General features: G+C 43.7%; 1 protein-coding gene across 1 annotated transcript in view; it reads right to left on the reverse strand.

The window, feature by feature from the left end:
* Nucleotides 1-15675, reverse strand: part of cdh13 (cadherin 13, H-cadherin (heart)) — a 283404-nt gene that overhangs the window by 85447 nt on the left and 182282 nt on the right. Inside the window, exon 8 of the mRNA XM_035155785.2 lies at nt 15274-15452. Within this exon, the coding sequence (XP_035011676.1) occupies nt 15274-15452 (179 nt within the window). The remainder of the gene's footprint in view (nt 1-15273; nt 15453-15675) is intronic.

A 15675-nucleotide genomic window follows, 5' to 3' on the forward strand; every position in this document is an offset into this window, starting at 1 on the left:
TAAATGAGATTTAAAGGTTTTACATAAGTCAGTATAAACAGATCATAAGTGAAATATAGGCCGTCCACCCTCAAACAGTGGCAGTTCCGGATAATATACAATTGCTTCTGTAGTAAAAGAAGCATATGTTTGGCAATATTTTCCTGGAAGTCGTTTTTGTTTCGATGATAAAAACAAGACATTTGAAACAGAAACAAATAGAACCCATCAGAAAAGACACATTTCTCTAATTAATATTTGCTTGAAGCCACAAAATGAATTAGACTGTGTTAATTCCTGACACTTGGAATATTTCAATTCTGGGGAGAAATTGCCAGAGTCCACTTGCCCTTTCTGTCGCAGTCATTAAGTTCCCTTGCTAATAAACGGCGAGTATATTAGTGGTTTCAAACGGGGGAAGGAAAGTGTAAACACTACTCAATTTGTATTCTGGTGTTTGCACTGCACAGCCTTAGCTGGCCCAGCTGTATGGGACCAGGACCCCTTCTGAGAGTCTAATGAAACAGCGACTTTCTTTGAGACACACAAAGATGTCACGTTAGGACAAACCCTGGCTGCTCTGTATAGAAAAGGACACACACACACACACAACTTCACCGTCTAGAGGCACACAAATTAGTTGTGTCATGGGAAACACACAGGGTTAGGATTCTGCTTATGTACAATACTTCAGCAACACATGTTCACGTACTCAGGCAGTAATCAATGTGATGGCGCCTGCTGTGGTTTCAAGCCTACAACAATGTTGGACACACGTTTGATGCCGTAATTTGATGTTCGGGGAGCAGAGGCCGGCCGTTCATTTCCTTGATAGTTGTCCCTTTAAGTGTGACGTCTGCAACAAGCTGTTGACCTGCCATGTTTTATTTCACATGCACCTGTTTGGATTCACCATTATGTAAATCCGCCCCAACTCTGAGGGTCCATCAGCATCTGCCGGGCGCCAGGCGGGGAATACAGATGCAGGGAGGAAGGCGTTTGGGGAGGCTCCTCACGTCTGCCTGTGGAGCAGCACAACAACTTGGCCACAGCCCGGGCTGCTCCGACACTCTCCATTCTTCACCGGGATTGATTCTCACCGACCAACGGGCGATCCGACTCATCAATATTCAGAATCGCGCCGTCTTAAAATAGCTTCGGCTTCAGGATTTTAACCCTTTCACGTCGAGCGCGGTGATTATAATCAAGGATTTAACAAGAGGGAGTCAGGGATGCACTGCTGAAGGGGCACTATCAGGGTGATTTCTGGTTTCTAGAATAATCCTGATCACATTATAATAATCAGCACATGTGTTAGAGTATAGCTACAATTTCACATGAATATTCTATAGCACATCTAGCATATGGAAATCCAACGAGCCATGAATTGAAGATGGAACGGCAGCATGTTGCTTATGGTGTTCGTTTTAAGAGCGACTCCATTTAATTTAAGCCTGAACAAATCAAGGTTGTGTTTTTTAATGGCTTCATTTACTTGTTCCAAGCGGATGAACATTGCCACATTGGAAAGATCCATTAAAGAATAAAACGATGCAGGTGCAAAGCAGAGGTCAAGATCGTCCGGACCCGGCTCTGAGAACGGGGCTGTTTCTTCAGAAGTTGCGATTTGCCAATGCCATGTCCTCCTGCAGACTATAACCGTGTAAGACAGACGCCTAATTGTGTAGAATACTTGGTCTTGTTCGAGGATCAAAGACTATCGTGTGTGCACTGAACCCAATTGATTGCACTCTATCTCCTGTAATTACTAGCTTTTTAATGAGTCCTCTGTATATCCAGATTTTAGCCCTTTTTTCTGCAGTTTCTTTTTCGCCATGAACCTTCCAACTGCCGGCGGCAAAACATTTTCTCTGTCAAGATTATTCATCAACTAACGAGGTGTTTTATCCGCCCGCATTAGCATATTTACTGCAGGACAATGGGAGTCAGGCCGAACGTTAGTAACAACGGTTTGCTACCTGAGGCGGGAGTAAACACAGCTACACACTTCTCACTCTGTAAATCACAATGCCTACTGTACTGACAGCTCAATGCGGGATGACGCCGTCTCACACAGCAGCTACTCGTGTAATATAGTTCAAATGAAAAGTGTTGTAAGTGTCTTTCCTTTTTTTCTCTTTGAAGGATTTATATCAAAGTCAAATTGGGCAACACATCATCCACAAAGAGTGTGTAAGCCTTTGAATGGGATCTGTTAAAATCTCCATAATCCTTGACACCAAAATTAAACTGCAGCGTTTGATCGCTGGCGACACACTCCCCTCAAGCCTCTCCTCCCACTTCAGGAAAACAGACAGCCAGACCCACACCCCCCCACCCACAGAGAGACAAACTTGTACAGAATGTACAGTAATTTCAGCCAAAATATGTCGATGGTCAAACATGGTATCAACATCCGTCCTGGGCGATCTGATAACAAGCACGTGAACGGGCGGGACTCTGCAGACTGGATGGGGTTAAAATATTATTTCTGGATGGTGGCAGGAATTGGAGACACATGGTCTCACACACACACACACACACACACACACACACACACACACACACACACACACACACACACACAGATGCTAATTGTTGATGATTTTCATGCAGTTGTTTTTCTAAACCTCCGTCATTCACCATCTATGAAATTGTGCCATATTCCTTAATTTTGTCTTTTCACATTCAATTCAATTATTTCTTCTTTTGATTATAAGTATCATGTTCAATGATGATTCAGGGATCTGCAGATTTCTCCGACATGCGCAACAACAAAAACGTGTACACAGATGTTAAAATTCAGGGGTGTGTGTTTTGGTTTGTGAGCGACTTGCATTATTTTTGTGCCTCTTTCATGGCGCTGCTGTTATCTTTGTGGCCCAGAGGCCACAGGATTTATCAGGCATGCATTCATCCATGCAGGTCACTGCCAGAACCCAGGGAGACTCCCCGTCAGAGCTGGGCTATGACTTCCATACAAAATATCCAGGTTTGTAGACTTAAAAAAGAGAAACTGAACGAACAAACTTCAGAGAAGTGTCTGTGGTGAATGTCTCAGAGAGACGGCCGTACAGCTCCACCAGCTTGAGAAACCCTGGGATACTGTATCTCAGCGATGTCTCTGCTGCTCCTGCATCTGGCTTCACTTGCCCATTGAACAAATGCCACCAAATTCACAGAACGTCCCTTTGTGGCCTCATATTGAATATATCTCGTAAATCCCCCACCACTGACCTGCAGTCTGCGATGGACGGAGTCTAGAGTATGAACATGGATGTGGATGACATCTCAATATGGAAGAACTGATATTGCAAGTCATTAAGGGAATGGTTTGACATTTTGGGAAATACTCTAAGGTGGGAAGATTCATATAACTCTTATTTTTGTGCAGTGAATTTAGCCTCTAGCCAGAAAGTGCTCATTCAACCTCATAGTATAAAGACTGAAAACAGGAGGAAGCAGTTCTCTTAGCTCTGTTCATAAGGTATCACATCAAAAGCTCAACAATAAAACCATTGTATTGCTTTAATTGTACCCATGTAAATGACAATGAAATGTATATTACCATCAAGCCAATGTACAGTATAAATATGTAAACTATAAATATCCCAAACAGCTACGAACATTCCTTAAACTATGCCAAACAAATAGTATTACACTGGGGTCTCCTCAGGCGTTTCCCTTTAAGAATACAGACATCCCAAAAATAAAAGCACCACCCACATCGCTGAGAGTCAGTATTGATCTTCTACAATCTATTTATGTGGCTCACTGTTATTGTCGTCCTATTTTTCCATTCATCCGCAGCCTCCTGTGGGATTCTGCTGAAAACACTGCAAGCCGACATCTAGGACGGGAAAAAATAAACCAGTCTTCTATATATATTCATGTCCAGGCAGAATATTGTGTTTCTGAATCTCGGAGGAGAACGGCATGAGGATGATGATGATTCTAGTTTGAGTGCATTCTATCAAACTCTGACTCCGACAGGCTACAAATGGATTAACCAGATTAAATGGAAAAGTGACAAGACGGAACATTTAACTCCCTGTTTGACAGTCAGAGGGCCGTGGGCTTAACAAAATAAAAGCCAGTTTATCACAGTCGCACTGCGAGACTCCACACAGAGGATCACTGTACGGCCTCAGCACGACTGCCGCAATTTGTGTCATTGCACAACTTCCTCTTCTCATTTTCTCCTTTACAGCCGAATAAGACTATAAAACTAAAATCTTCGCTGTGGACGGCTGATCTGAGTCTCAACTGAAGGACGCAGGGTAGATAGAAAATGGAAAATGGCCGATTTAGAGTGTGAACTGCTAATTTGACCCCTCGGGTTTCGCATTCCGACGACATCTTGGTTTTTGGAAGCGAGAAGTAACCGAGCGGGAGGTGGAGCCTGACAGAAAACTCACGTACATGTAAGACATCAATCACACGGTATCCATGCTCATATATAGTAAGACTTGTTTTTGGAATCGTTGGAGTCGCCCCCTGCTGACCGTTAGAGAGAATACAGGTCTACGCAGTCGTCAGTCAACAGTCTCTGCCATTTTGAGGTATCTTTACAAATGCTGTTAAAGTCTGGTCACCTAATGAGAGAGCGGCCCCGACAGCTTTGTGTCTGCTCTCAGCGGAGGCAATGAACCGAGCTGAACTTCATCAGCAAAGAGAAAGTGGCATGGGAGCGGGAACAATAAAAAAAAAAGTACGGAGCACACAACAACAAACTTTTCCAATCAATGCACTTTCTCATGGAGAAGAGGTGAAATTAATTCTCGCCTGAAGGGCTGTTGTAGGGTGGAGGTTCGCTGGAGAGTAGGAGCTGTTGACAAATACTCTTCATCCTTGGGTCAATAAGGATGAGTAAAATAAAGATAGGGGATGAAAGCGAAGGAGCGAGGGGGGGAGACAGCAGAGGGAGGGCTGGTGAAGGATGTGACAGCAGGTGGAAGCGAGGGGGGACAGACGAGAGGCAGTGGGGGAGAGCTGTCAAGAGGGAGGTAAGAGTGCTGGAGCTCCGTCTGAACCGAGCGACAGCAGAGCGTCGCCAGGACCTCCCTGACATTACCGAGGCCCTCACTCCCACTTAGCAGAGATGTTTCCCTCCTCGCGGCGAGCAGTTGTCTCCCTAATTATTCCGCCCTCCACCTGCACGCCTCGCTCCGCTCGCCACTCTCCTTCATCTCCTCTCTCAGGTCTCACCCTCCTCTCCCTCTCCCCCTCCCTCCGTCTCTCCGCTGCCCTTTTAATTCCTCCTTAGGACACGGGAGAAGTCAGAACTCTCCACTCCCGCAGATTACCTCGGAATTTTAAAAAGGTCTCGTGTTTTTTTTTTTTTACTCCTTCTTCTTCTGTGTGCATAGTAATTTGAATGAGCAAATATTTGAGCTCGCCCTAATATTTTGCATCTACTGGTATTTTTGCATTGTTTGGTTTAGAGAAGTTTACTTTACTTTCATACTTTAACTTAATATCACTCTACTTACCTACTCAAGTAGGATTTTGGATGTCGGACTTGCAAGTTAAGATTTGTACATTGTTGATTTCGTGTTTTAAGTTGAGAAAAGGATCTAAATACATTTTCTCACCACTGCTCTGCAATGACAGAAAAGACAGAAATCCCATTTTGATTTGAACCAACCAGAGCAGAAGTTTAAAGGGATAATTATGACTTTTTCCCAGATCAAGACTCGTTACCTATTTGAGATCAGACAGGTAACTTCTTTTAAATCTCTTCTCAATATGTATTTTTATCCAAAAGCTTTTATAAATGTTGATATTGAACATGCTGTATATTGTAATTTCTTTTTTCCCCACTGTTTTCATTCCTGTCCGTCTAACTTCCATTTCTTCTCTCAGTAAAGCACTTTGTAACTATGCTAAGAAAAGCACGAGATGAATAAAGTTCATATCAAACAATAGTTGAATTGACTAATGTGCACAGTTGATGGAGTTCTCCTGGAAGGTGATGCTACTGTAAATCTTTCTTTCCCTCTTGCTATTTCACTTCATCACCTCAGCCCTAATTCTTTAATCACGTCTTAATGTGATGCAGTTGGAACACGGAGCTTCTCCGTCGTCTGCCAGCTCCTCTCTCCGTCTCAGGACTTTGAGCAGATTATGATGCTGCAGTGTCTCTACCTCCTGCGCCACATGGACATAAATAATGGATGTCTATAAAGTCATTACAGCACTCCGGGATGCCAAGCAGGTTACTGAATGTACACAACAGAAACTCATTGCATTCTCGCGACCGGGAGGGAATAGATGCCACAGCTGTCATTTTGTTTGTAGATAACAAAAATATATTGTTTTGCCTTTTTTTTCTGACTTTAGCCAAGAAGATGTATATCGACGGAAAAAGTTCAGATTGAGGGAAATTGTGAATTTTCCGACGAAGGACTGACGAGAAAAGAACAACGATCAAGACTTCTGACCTGAAACAATCAACCAAACCCCTCAAGCATTTGATTTTATTATTATTATTATTATATTAGTTAATCTTACAGGTCTGTGCAAAGCTGCTTCCAGACAAGCAATGAACTCCGGATAATCTCCTGAAATGATCCAGAGGCTGAATGTGAGGACGCTCTGGACCTTCTCCCACGAGCCCCCTAAGAAAAACTCGAGGTGGATTCAACTCGAGTGTTGACGATGTTTAAAACACGTGATGGACGCAAAACTGAAACCCCCCCCGGAAACAAAACAAATATCTCAGGATTAACCATGTTTGTAGAAGATACTGACAAAGATAGAGAGTTTTCTGTGATAAGGGCCGACGCAGGTTTCGTTGTGCAGTAACAAAAACATTTGATTTGTATGTTACAACCCTCTGGAGGTGGTATTGGTATTTTTCCGAAAACGTCTAAGTAAAGAATCTCTTGCTGCATTCTAGGAAAACTCCGGAGAAAGTCCAGACCCCATTCTCCAGAGTTCATGTCTGAAAACAGCTCAAATGTTGATCATTCAAATGTGAATTAAGCCACAATTATGCAGTGAAAATATATAGAAAATCAAGACAGAAAATAATGATATTTTACATTGATTCTGAATTCTGAGTGTTGCCATTATTCTAAAACTGGAATAACACGTCTCATCTTATTCCTCTCTGATGTTTCATCCACTCGGCGTCTTCACGATCCAGTTTTCCACCTTCATATTTCCATCTTCCCACAGTCCTCCTCTTGTCTGCTCTTCTGGTGAATATGCACAAAGCAGCAGCACTACTGAAACTGTTCTAATGCTGAATCTTACTGGTGTGATTCTCCACCTCGTTCTTCTCTCTCGTCCTGAGCTTTTCATCGACGAGTGTCGGTGAGACTCAATTAAAGCAGGGAGGAGGGTGTGGGTTGGAGGGGGGGGGGGGGCCAAGATTAACAACACACACACTTTTACCCACAATGCCCGGGGGACTCAATTTATCTAGAGGAATGCTCAGCCTAAAAACTGTGATTGACACCTCTAACCTTCATTGGAATGTAATCTTCATCTTTAGCACTCACAGATCTAATTAATTAGGGGGATCTCATTTCCTCACTAATGCAACTGGACAGAGGGATGCTGGAGGGGTGGGGGTGCGGAGGAGAGGAGCGATTGAGATGGAGGGATGAGTGGGGGAGAGGGAGAGAGGAGGGGTGCCCATATTTCCTCAATGCCCGTGAACAGTGTCCACCTTGTTCATTTCAGGGAGGAACACGGGAGCGTGAGGTGCTCGGGTTCACACCAACTACACTGTATTGATTACAGCTGCCAGGACTCTGGCTAGTGGCCATCAAATAAGGAGACGCCGCAGTCACACTCTTTATAATGGGATCTCTCCGTAATGTGCTCCAGTGCTGAACTTTCTCTTCTGGACTTCTTCTCCTGATTAAAGCCATCGGCCACACTCACGTGCGAAGACACGGTCGACACGGAAGCGTTTTTCTGATTGTAATTGGTTTTGTCATCTGCTGGAACATCGACGTGTGTAAATGTGACTCCTTCAGTCAATCATACGAGAGCTGAGTGAGTCTAACTGGGAAGTTGATGAACGAGTATGAGTCCCAAATAAATCTGGTCAAAACACACCAACCAAAGATTAGGTGAGTTTGAAGTGTTAATTTCATAGAAAATACCTTGAAATATTCTTCTTATTATAAATTGAGTCAATTCTTAAACGTTATAGAGAGTTTGACTTGTTCATTTTGGAAAGAAAGACATAAAAATGACTAAAATAAATATTGGAGCCTTTAATTTAAAACATGTACTGAAGGTGAGAATGTGCATTGCTCTCATATCTTGATTTAAGGCCTTTAACAATAACTGAACTCTAATATATGCAAACATGAACTCTAATCTCTAATCTACATCATTTAACAATTAAATCTTGTTATTTTTTACAAAACCTTTCAAACTATCCTATTCTGTTAATAATCTGAATAATGTGAGGTTGCAAGGAAAACGTTTCATACTACTTACATAAAACTTTACCAATTTGGCCGATGCTTTTATCCAAATGATGTTCAAGTGTGAAGTAGTGTTAGTCAGTAGGTGTTTTGGGATGAGGGGGGGTGCCATCCCCTTAAAGACAAAATCTTTAGTTAAGTTTTAGTCAAGTAAAACTCTCTGCATTGCAGTCTTGTCTTTGTCACACAAAAAAAAAAACATACTGTTATTAATTAGACAAGGTCGGAGATAAGATAAAGAAGTTAGTACTGATCCTGCACGTCAGGGTGGACACTGGATCTTCGTAGCTCGTAGCTCCACCACAATATATCTCGACTGTGATTGTGCTGATGCCGGTCGATGTTTGCTGTAGGAACGCAGTCACAGCTACTGCTTGTTTGTCCTTGTTCATATACACAAACACTCGTGCATTTATATACTGTACGTCTTGATTCTCAGTTTTTGGAGTATCATTAAATTCCCTCCACACGCAGCATGTGGCCACATTTCACTGGCAGAGAGGACAAAGTGCAGCAGCTTCAAGACGCCTGTTTGAATAAAATCACACTGCAGCTGCCTGATGCTTCCCCGAGTCTCACTTCTCCACGGAGCTGCTTCCTGGAGGCTGCATCTCCGAGCGGATATTGAACGGCCACTTGTCTCTCTGACCATTTGTCCTCCTTGTTGATCCCCTCTTCACGCCGACACCCGGCCGGTGTTTCCAAGTCTCTCCTCCTCCTCCTCCTCCTCCTCCAATCCAATGAACTCTACCTGTGTCCATCTCTGCCTGCATCGCTCTCCACCCTGCTCATCCGCCCGCACCTCTCCAATCTCTGGCTCATAATAGGGGAATGAAAAGGAGTTTATAAACTGAAGTGCATATCAAATCTGCTGTAATGAAATCTTATCAATGTGTCGCCTGCGCTACATTATTTGCATATAAATGACATAATATAATAACTCTCTCCGGCCTCTACCTGGGAGGAGTAAATATTTCTCTGTCTGCTTTGTGTCGCCGCTGTGACACGAGAAAACGAGACGCTAATTGAAGAGAGGAAAACATCTTTATGCGACGACTGACATTCAATTATATCTGGGGGATCAGATTAGGTGGTGGCCCCAGAAATGTTTGAAAACAACATTCTGCAGGGAGGCAACTCTGTAGGCAGCCGAGGATGTAATTTGAATGGCTGTTCGAGGCCCGCGCTGAATGGCACTGCTCTGAATGGAATCACTATGTTACGACCTGCGAGTAATTGGATGTCCGGAGTGAAGTGTTGACAAAAAAAAAAAAGGGAGGCGAGGCGAGGCTGACGGAAAAACAAATAAATAAATAAAAAAGGAGACAAACACTGAGGCAGGGAAACAAAGAGTGAAAAGAAACAGGGAAACGATGCAATAAGCAGGTGAGGGCGAGGGGGGGGGCACAAAAACAAAAAGGAAAGAGGAAATAATCAAAACAGTGAAATTGCAGGGAAAGTACTTTCTCAGAAGAGTTTCAGTCGTTGTTCATCGCCGCTCGGCCATCGAGCCAAACCAGCAATCAGACAGGACAGGCTCTCTTATCGGACCCAGGAATCAAACCGCCGGGGCCCGCACCAAACAAACACGGGTCACTTTACTTACGGCCATAAATATGCTGATCATTGTGTACGTTCATCCAGCTAGCCTGTCACTCCCGGTTTGTCCAAGTTAAACGCAACGGAGCAGATAATGGAAAGCGTGTCCTTAACGTGCACAACATACGACCGAAGGCGGCAGGTGAAGCGTGTTGCCTCCACATGACCCAGCCTGTCAGAACAGATTATCTTTAACGTGCACGGTGCAACACGCCGCGCACGATTCACCTGGTGCGTCAAATCTATCTCTGAAGGAGACAGTTCCACGCTACGTAAGAAGAAAAAGGTTCTAACGAGCATCAGATCTCCACAGAGGAAAGTGGTGGAAAAACTGAGCTGAAAATTAAAATGGAACACGCTTGAATATAAACATCACACACAGACACGACACAGACACACACAGACACACACACACACACACACACACACAAACATCCATTTTATCTCCATGTATTCACCTTTGTAGAACACGCAGGGGGGACGGAGGGGTTGGCCGACTCCATCGATTGGCTATCCTCGCCAGTGACAGCTCCCAGATTGGACAGAGAGCACGAGAGTCAGGAAGTCACCCTGCCATTAGCAGTCTGTCCTCTCTGGTCTGGTAGCACTGCCAGCACACGGACACTACACAGACTAGAATGGAGTGCAATGATTGGTGTGTGTGTGTGTGTGTGTGTGTGTGTGTGTGTGTGTGTGTGTGTGTGTGTGTGTGGTTTGATCCCTCTATCACTGTCCTGTAGCATTCAACCCAATAACCTCTGAACTAGTCTTTCATTTTGCTTATTTACTGTGGGTCATTAGGTCTCTTCCGTCTTTCTCTCCCAATCCTCATCTCAAAATCCCGGAAATCGATCTGGTGACGCGTAAAACTGAACATCAAACATCAATTGCTCCGTATTAATCATGTATTCATTTCATATACAATAATAAATATTTCTCCATGACCAAACCAATGCTCACTGTAATAGTGTACATTTTATATTGGATGTTATTTGACTCATTAGGACTATTACATGATATGGAATATTTCTTAAATTGCTGTATTTGTACTTTTAAAGGTTACAGACACTTTTCCCACTGGTGCTTATTTTCTGCTCATATCTCTGCTTCTCCACTTCACGAGCCTGTGAGCAGGAAGCGGTGGAGTCGGGCTGTGACGGGAGGCGGTGCGTTGAAAGCCCAGATGACTGAGCACTCCGGGATTAGACTGATGAATCAGCCAGCTTCCGATATTCTGTTAATATCTCCTCTGGATGTGTCAAACTTCTGCAATGAATCAAATCCCTCCTCGACAAACAGCTGTAATGAAGTTTTGTTTTTTTCTCCAAACAAAAGATTTATTAATTTGAGGTTTGTCAAGGTAGTGTCGCCGATTCATCAGTTAGCGTTTTAGCATTCCATCTTTCAAAATAGAAACATAAGGTAATGTCTCTGATATGCTGATATGTTCGTCTTTACACTTTCAACTGTTTTTGTCCTCTTTGTCATCACAAGTCAAATTAGACCCTCAGAACCCAACAGTCCCCAAAACCACATTTAAATTCACTGGATCAGGATTTTCATTTCAATCTGACCCCCAAAAATCCCCCATATCGCAATGTTACAAAAATTGAAGGAACAAAATTCTGGATTTGCAACAGAATTGAATGATTCCTTCCTTGGTTCATGCTCCAATCCTCCAAAAGATTTCATGGGAATCGGTTTAGCAGTTTTTGCGTAATTCTGCAAACAATCCAAACCAACAGAAAGATGGACAGGCGTGAAAATAAGGTGGATGTCAAATTCCCCTGCACAAGATTTGAAAACCCTGAAATTGCTGTAATGAATTCCCTGAACAAATTGAACGTTCATGTGTATGAATGAAAGTTAAACTCCTCAAGCAGCTCAAAGGGAGAATTTCTCAGTTGTTCTAAAAAAAAAAAACAGGTTCAGATGGACGATGGGGTGAAGTCGACTGATTCGCTCTAACCACATTCTGATGATTAACAGATTTCCACGTGCATCCAGTGGAAGGTACGAACGCTCCCTCATCCCCGAGCTCCCGACTCAGGGAAAACGGCCTCATCCCTGCTGCAACATTCACTGTCAGAAATTACAGCCTGCAATTGATCCAACAGCATCGCGTGTCAGAATAATATAAGACAGTGGGAGGTGGTGATGGTGGTGGTGGTGGTGGTGGGGGGGGAGATGTGTCTAAAGTAAAGTGAGGAGAAAAACAGAGCGGTGGAATAAATGTGCATATCAAGACGGGATTTTACGCCTCAGAGGAAGCACTGGAGGGAAAATCAAACTGATTTTCAATGTGACAAAATTGATTTTCCAATTTTCTCCGGATTGCTTTCCGTCCCCCCCGGGCAGGTGAGGTGTCTATCCAAACACACTTAGAGGCGCCACCTGAATTATGTCCGAGGAATTTGAAGAAAAGAGGCGAAAAAAAAAGTTTGGGGCCCCTCTCTCTTCTATCATCCTCCCTTCTCCGTTTGTTCTTTGAATCGATGTATTAGAGTCTCGCTGTCACATATATATATATATAAATATATATACTATGCACATACGCCACCACGCCATACTCTCAGGGCGGCAGAGGGAATCGATGGGTGCCACGCAGGAGTCAGATTTATGTGAATGCGCTGAAGAGGCTGGGTTTAAATCTCCGCAGACCCCAGAGGACGACAGTTTAGTTTAATTCCTGCGCCTCCTGCACTTCCATCTGGCTCTGCTGACTGACTGACTGGGCTTTGGAAGAAGTCGTCCTGGACTTTTGCTTAAAAATCCCTGCGGACATCTTGGGGGGGAAGTAAAAAAAAAACAGCCACATAACAAATGATGGCAGTGGTGGGGGACAGATATATTTGTAGATACAACATAATAACAATCATACATGGCGCTTCAGGCTTGTACCACTTTTTATTTGGCCACATCTGCAATCATGTTACTGCCAAAGCCGGCTCATATAATGCAGACATGAATTAGTCATTGCTGTTTAGTGGAAAATAAAAAAAATCACCATAATGGATTTTTATTTTTGTTTTGACGGCGTGTGAAGTGGAGGAGATTTCATGGACTGTGACACCGCTTCATGTGACACAGACTGAGCTGAAAAAACATTTAAACGCCACAGGGTTCCATTCATTTAATTCAGGTGAAGGGGCAGACCATTTTAAAAAGGGGCAGTGATATTGATTGTTTTGATCGATAGAAATATTTGCATCTTCTGAGCTGATGTAGATCAGAAATAAGTAGAAAACACTGACACTCCGACATTTGTCACAGCAATCAAATGGGTCTGTAACAGCAGGATGACATATTCTTATCCTGTACCACTACAATAAATACCGATAATACCTATTCCATTAACACAGGGTACGTTTATGACCCACGAGCTATAATCTGGATGTTTCAGAGGAACTTTATATTGTACTTATTGTTTATGTATTAGGTAAATAGGAATCCTGGGGGTGAAAACTAATCTTTGCTCATTGGTTATCGTCTGACAACAACTAAGGTAAAAACTTTAGGGCTTCCGGTGCAGAAACCAGATACATCCAGGCCAAAACTCTCCCAAAACACTGTTCACTGTTTCCAGTCTGACCAGTTTCTTCAATCACATGAGTTGAATGTTTCTCACAAAACACAAACAAAGGCTGATTGGTACAACCAGAAGCTTCCGGCTCCAAAATCCTGTCCCTCACCTACAGATTCTCAACATTCACATGAAGAATTTGTTTATAAGAGATAAGGTGAAAAGTGACGACAGATCCTGAATTGTTTCCTCTTGATTCCACCACATCACGTCCCCAGTACCCACATATAAGTATTGGTACACATTGTACTGGTAGTACTTTTTCCTAACGCTTTTATATTTCTTTTCTGTGGGAACATAAACTACCTTAACAAAAGCCTCCAATAGGTTGAACTGACAGTAAAACTCATCCGAGCATCAGAGCAGCAGTTTATCTGACAGGACCAGGTTTGTAATAATCCACGTCCGGGGCAGCTCCCACAGGAAAACACAACAACTGAAAAATAATGTGTCCGGACAAACGGCTGCCACCTCGGTGCTGATTAAATCAACAGTAAAAAATGAAGTATGATTCCGACCTGTTTCTGCTGACACACGGAGACGATTGACCCGGCTCTCAGGTCTTTGTCACTTTGAAAGAGTTACTAATACTTCAAGAGGGTGAAGAACAAAGTGAGGGGAAGAATCTGATTTTTCAGAGATTTATTGAGGCCACAAACAGGCAACGCAATTTGGCCGCTTGCCTTCCTCAAAAGGCGTTCGACTGAATATTCCACCAGAAGCCGGTTAGTGGTTGTAATAAATCCTGGCTGCCGACAACAGAAAGGATGCTGCTGTTGGTTTCTTTATTCCTCTTCACGGGGGAATCTTTTGAAGTCTACTGTGAAGTGAGAAGCTTCGGGAAGTCTCACTTTTCCGTTTCAGAGGAAACGGACCAGCATGCATCTCTCCGACCATTCGGTGTCTCCATCACCTCACAAAAGCAGCTCTAACAGTGCTCGCCGCATTGATTACATCTCATTTCAATTACGCCTCCATTAAACAGTTTACTGTAGCTCGGGGAGCGGCTCATCAGCGCGGTTAGCTGCCGCGGTTCCAGCAGTTCCGGATGGGAGGTTTTTCAGCCGGGCTTGTTGGACACCACCAGGGCCGACGGATGAGTGTGTATCACCTCAATTAAACTATGCGCTAAGTGTCTGACAACAGCTAATATTCCTCTTCCACCAGCGAATCCAATCGATGTTTCTGGCATTCGTCGCCCTGCTGAAAAAGCAATCATCCCGTTGTCTCGCTCCAGTTAGACGGGGAAATGGAGGGACGCTCATCTGGCTTCTGCGCCTGCTCGCCGGAATGCACCAGCGCCCCATTCCCTCAGAAACCCACATTAAAACAAATATAGAGGTGCCATAGAACACACATACTCATACTGTATATATATACACTTTGTCCTCTCTGGTCAAGACAGAGATGTACAACAAGCTGCATCTCAGATAATCCAGGGACAAGTGTAAAGCTTGAAGCTGTCGAGGAAAAACTCCCTCTGTTCCACTTGGAAAAAGGCCATCACTCTGCAGAGAATACACACACACACACACACACACACACACACACACACACACACACACACACACACACACACACACACACACACACACACACACACACACACACACACACACACACACACACACACACACACACACATTCGCCAAGTTAACCCACCTCTCTGTCAAGTAACGTCGGCGAGATGACGGTGACGATGTCGCCTTTTTCTGCGTCGATGTAGAACATGTTGGGGGACGGTTTGTCGGGCGACTGCCGGACGATGTTGTATCGCAGCGCTGCGTTATCTGTGGCGGGGTCGTCTGCGTCGAACGCGGTCATTCTCATCACCGTGGTCCCTGGAGAAGACAGTGAGGGACGGGAATGAGTCTGAATTCATGGGAAAACGCCAAGGAAATAAATACTGAAAATACTTTCACAGTAATAAAACAGTTTTAGAGACAGATCAGGAGTTACAGCAAAACACAGGAGGTTCCATTAAATATCACAACAGCTGCATTTGTACTGTGTAACTAAAACATGACAGACAGACACAAGTAAATCTCTGAATTGGAAATAACG

The sequence above is a fragment of the Hippoglossus stenolepis genome, chromosome 5 (genome assembly GCF_022539355.2).
Source record: "Hippoglossus stenolepis isolate QCI-W04-F060 chromosome 5, HSTE1.2, whole genome shotgun sequence".
NCBI classification, from domain to species: domain Eukaryota; kingdom Metazoa; phylum Chordata; class Actinopteri; order Pleuronectiformes; family Pleuronectidae; genus Hippoglossus; species Hippoglossus stenolepis.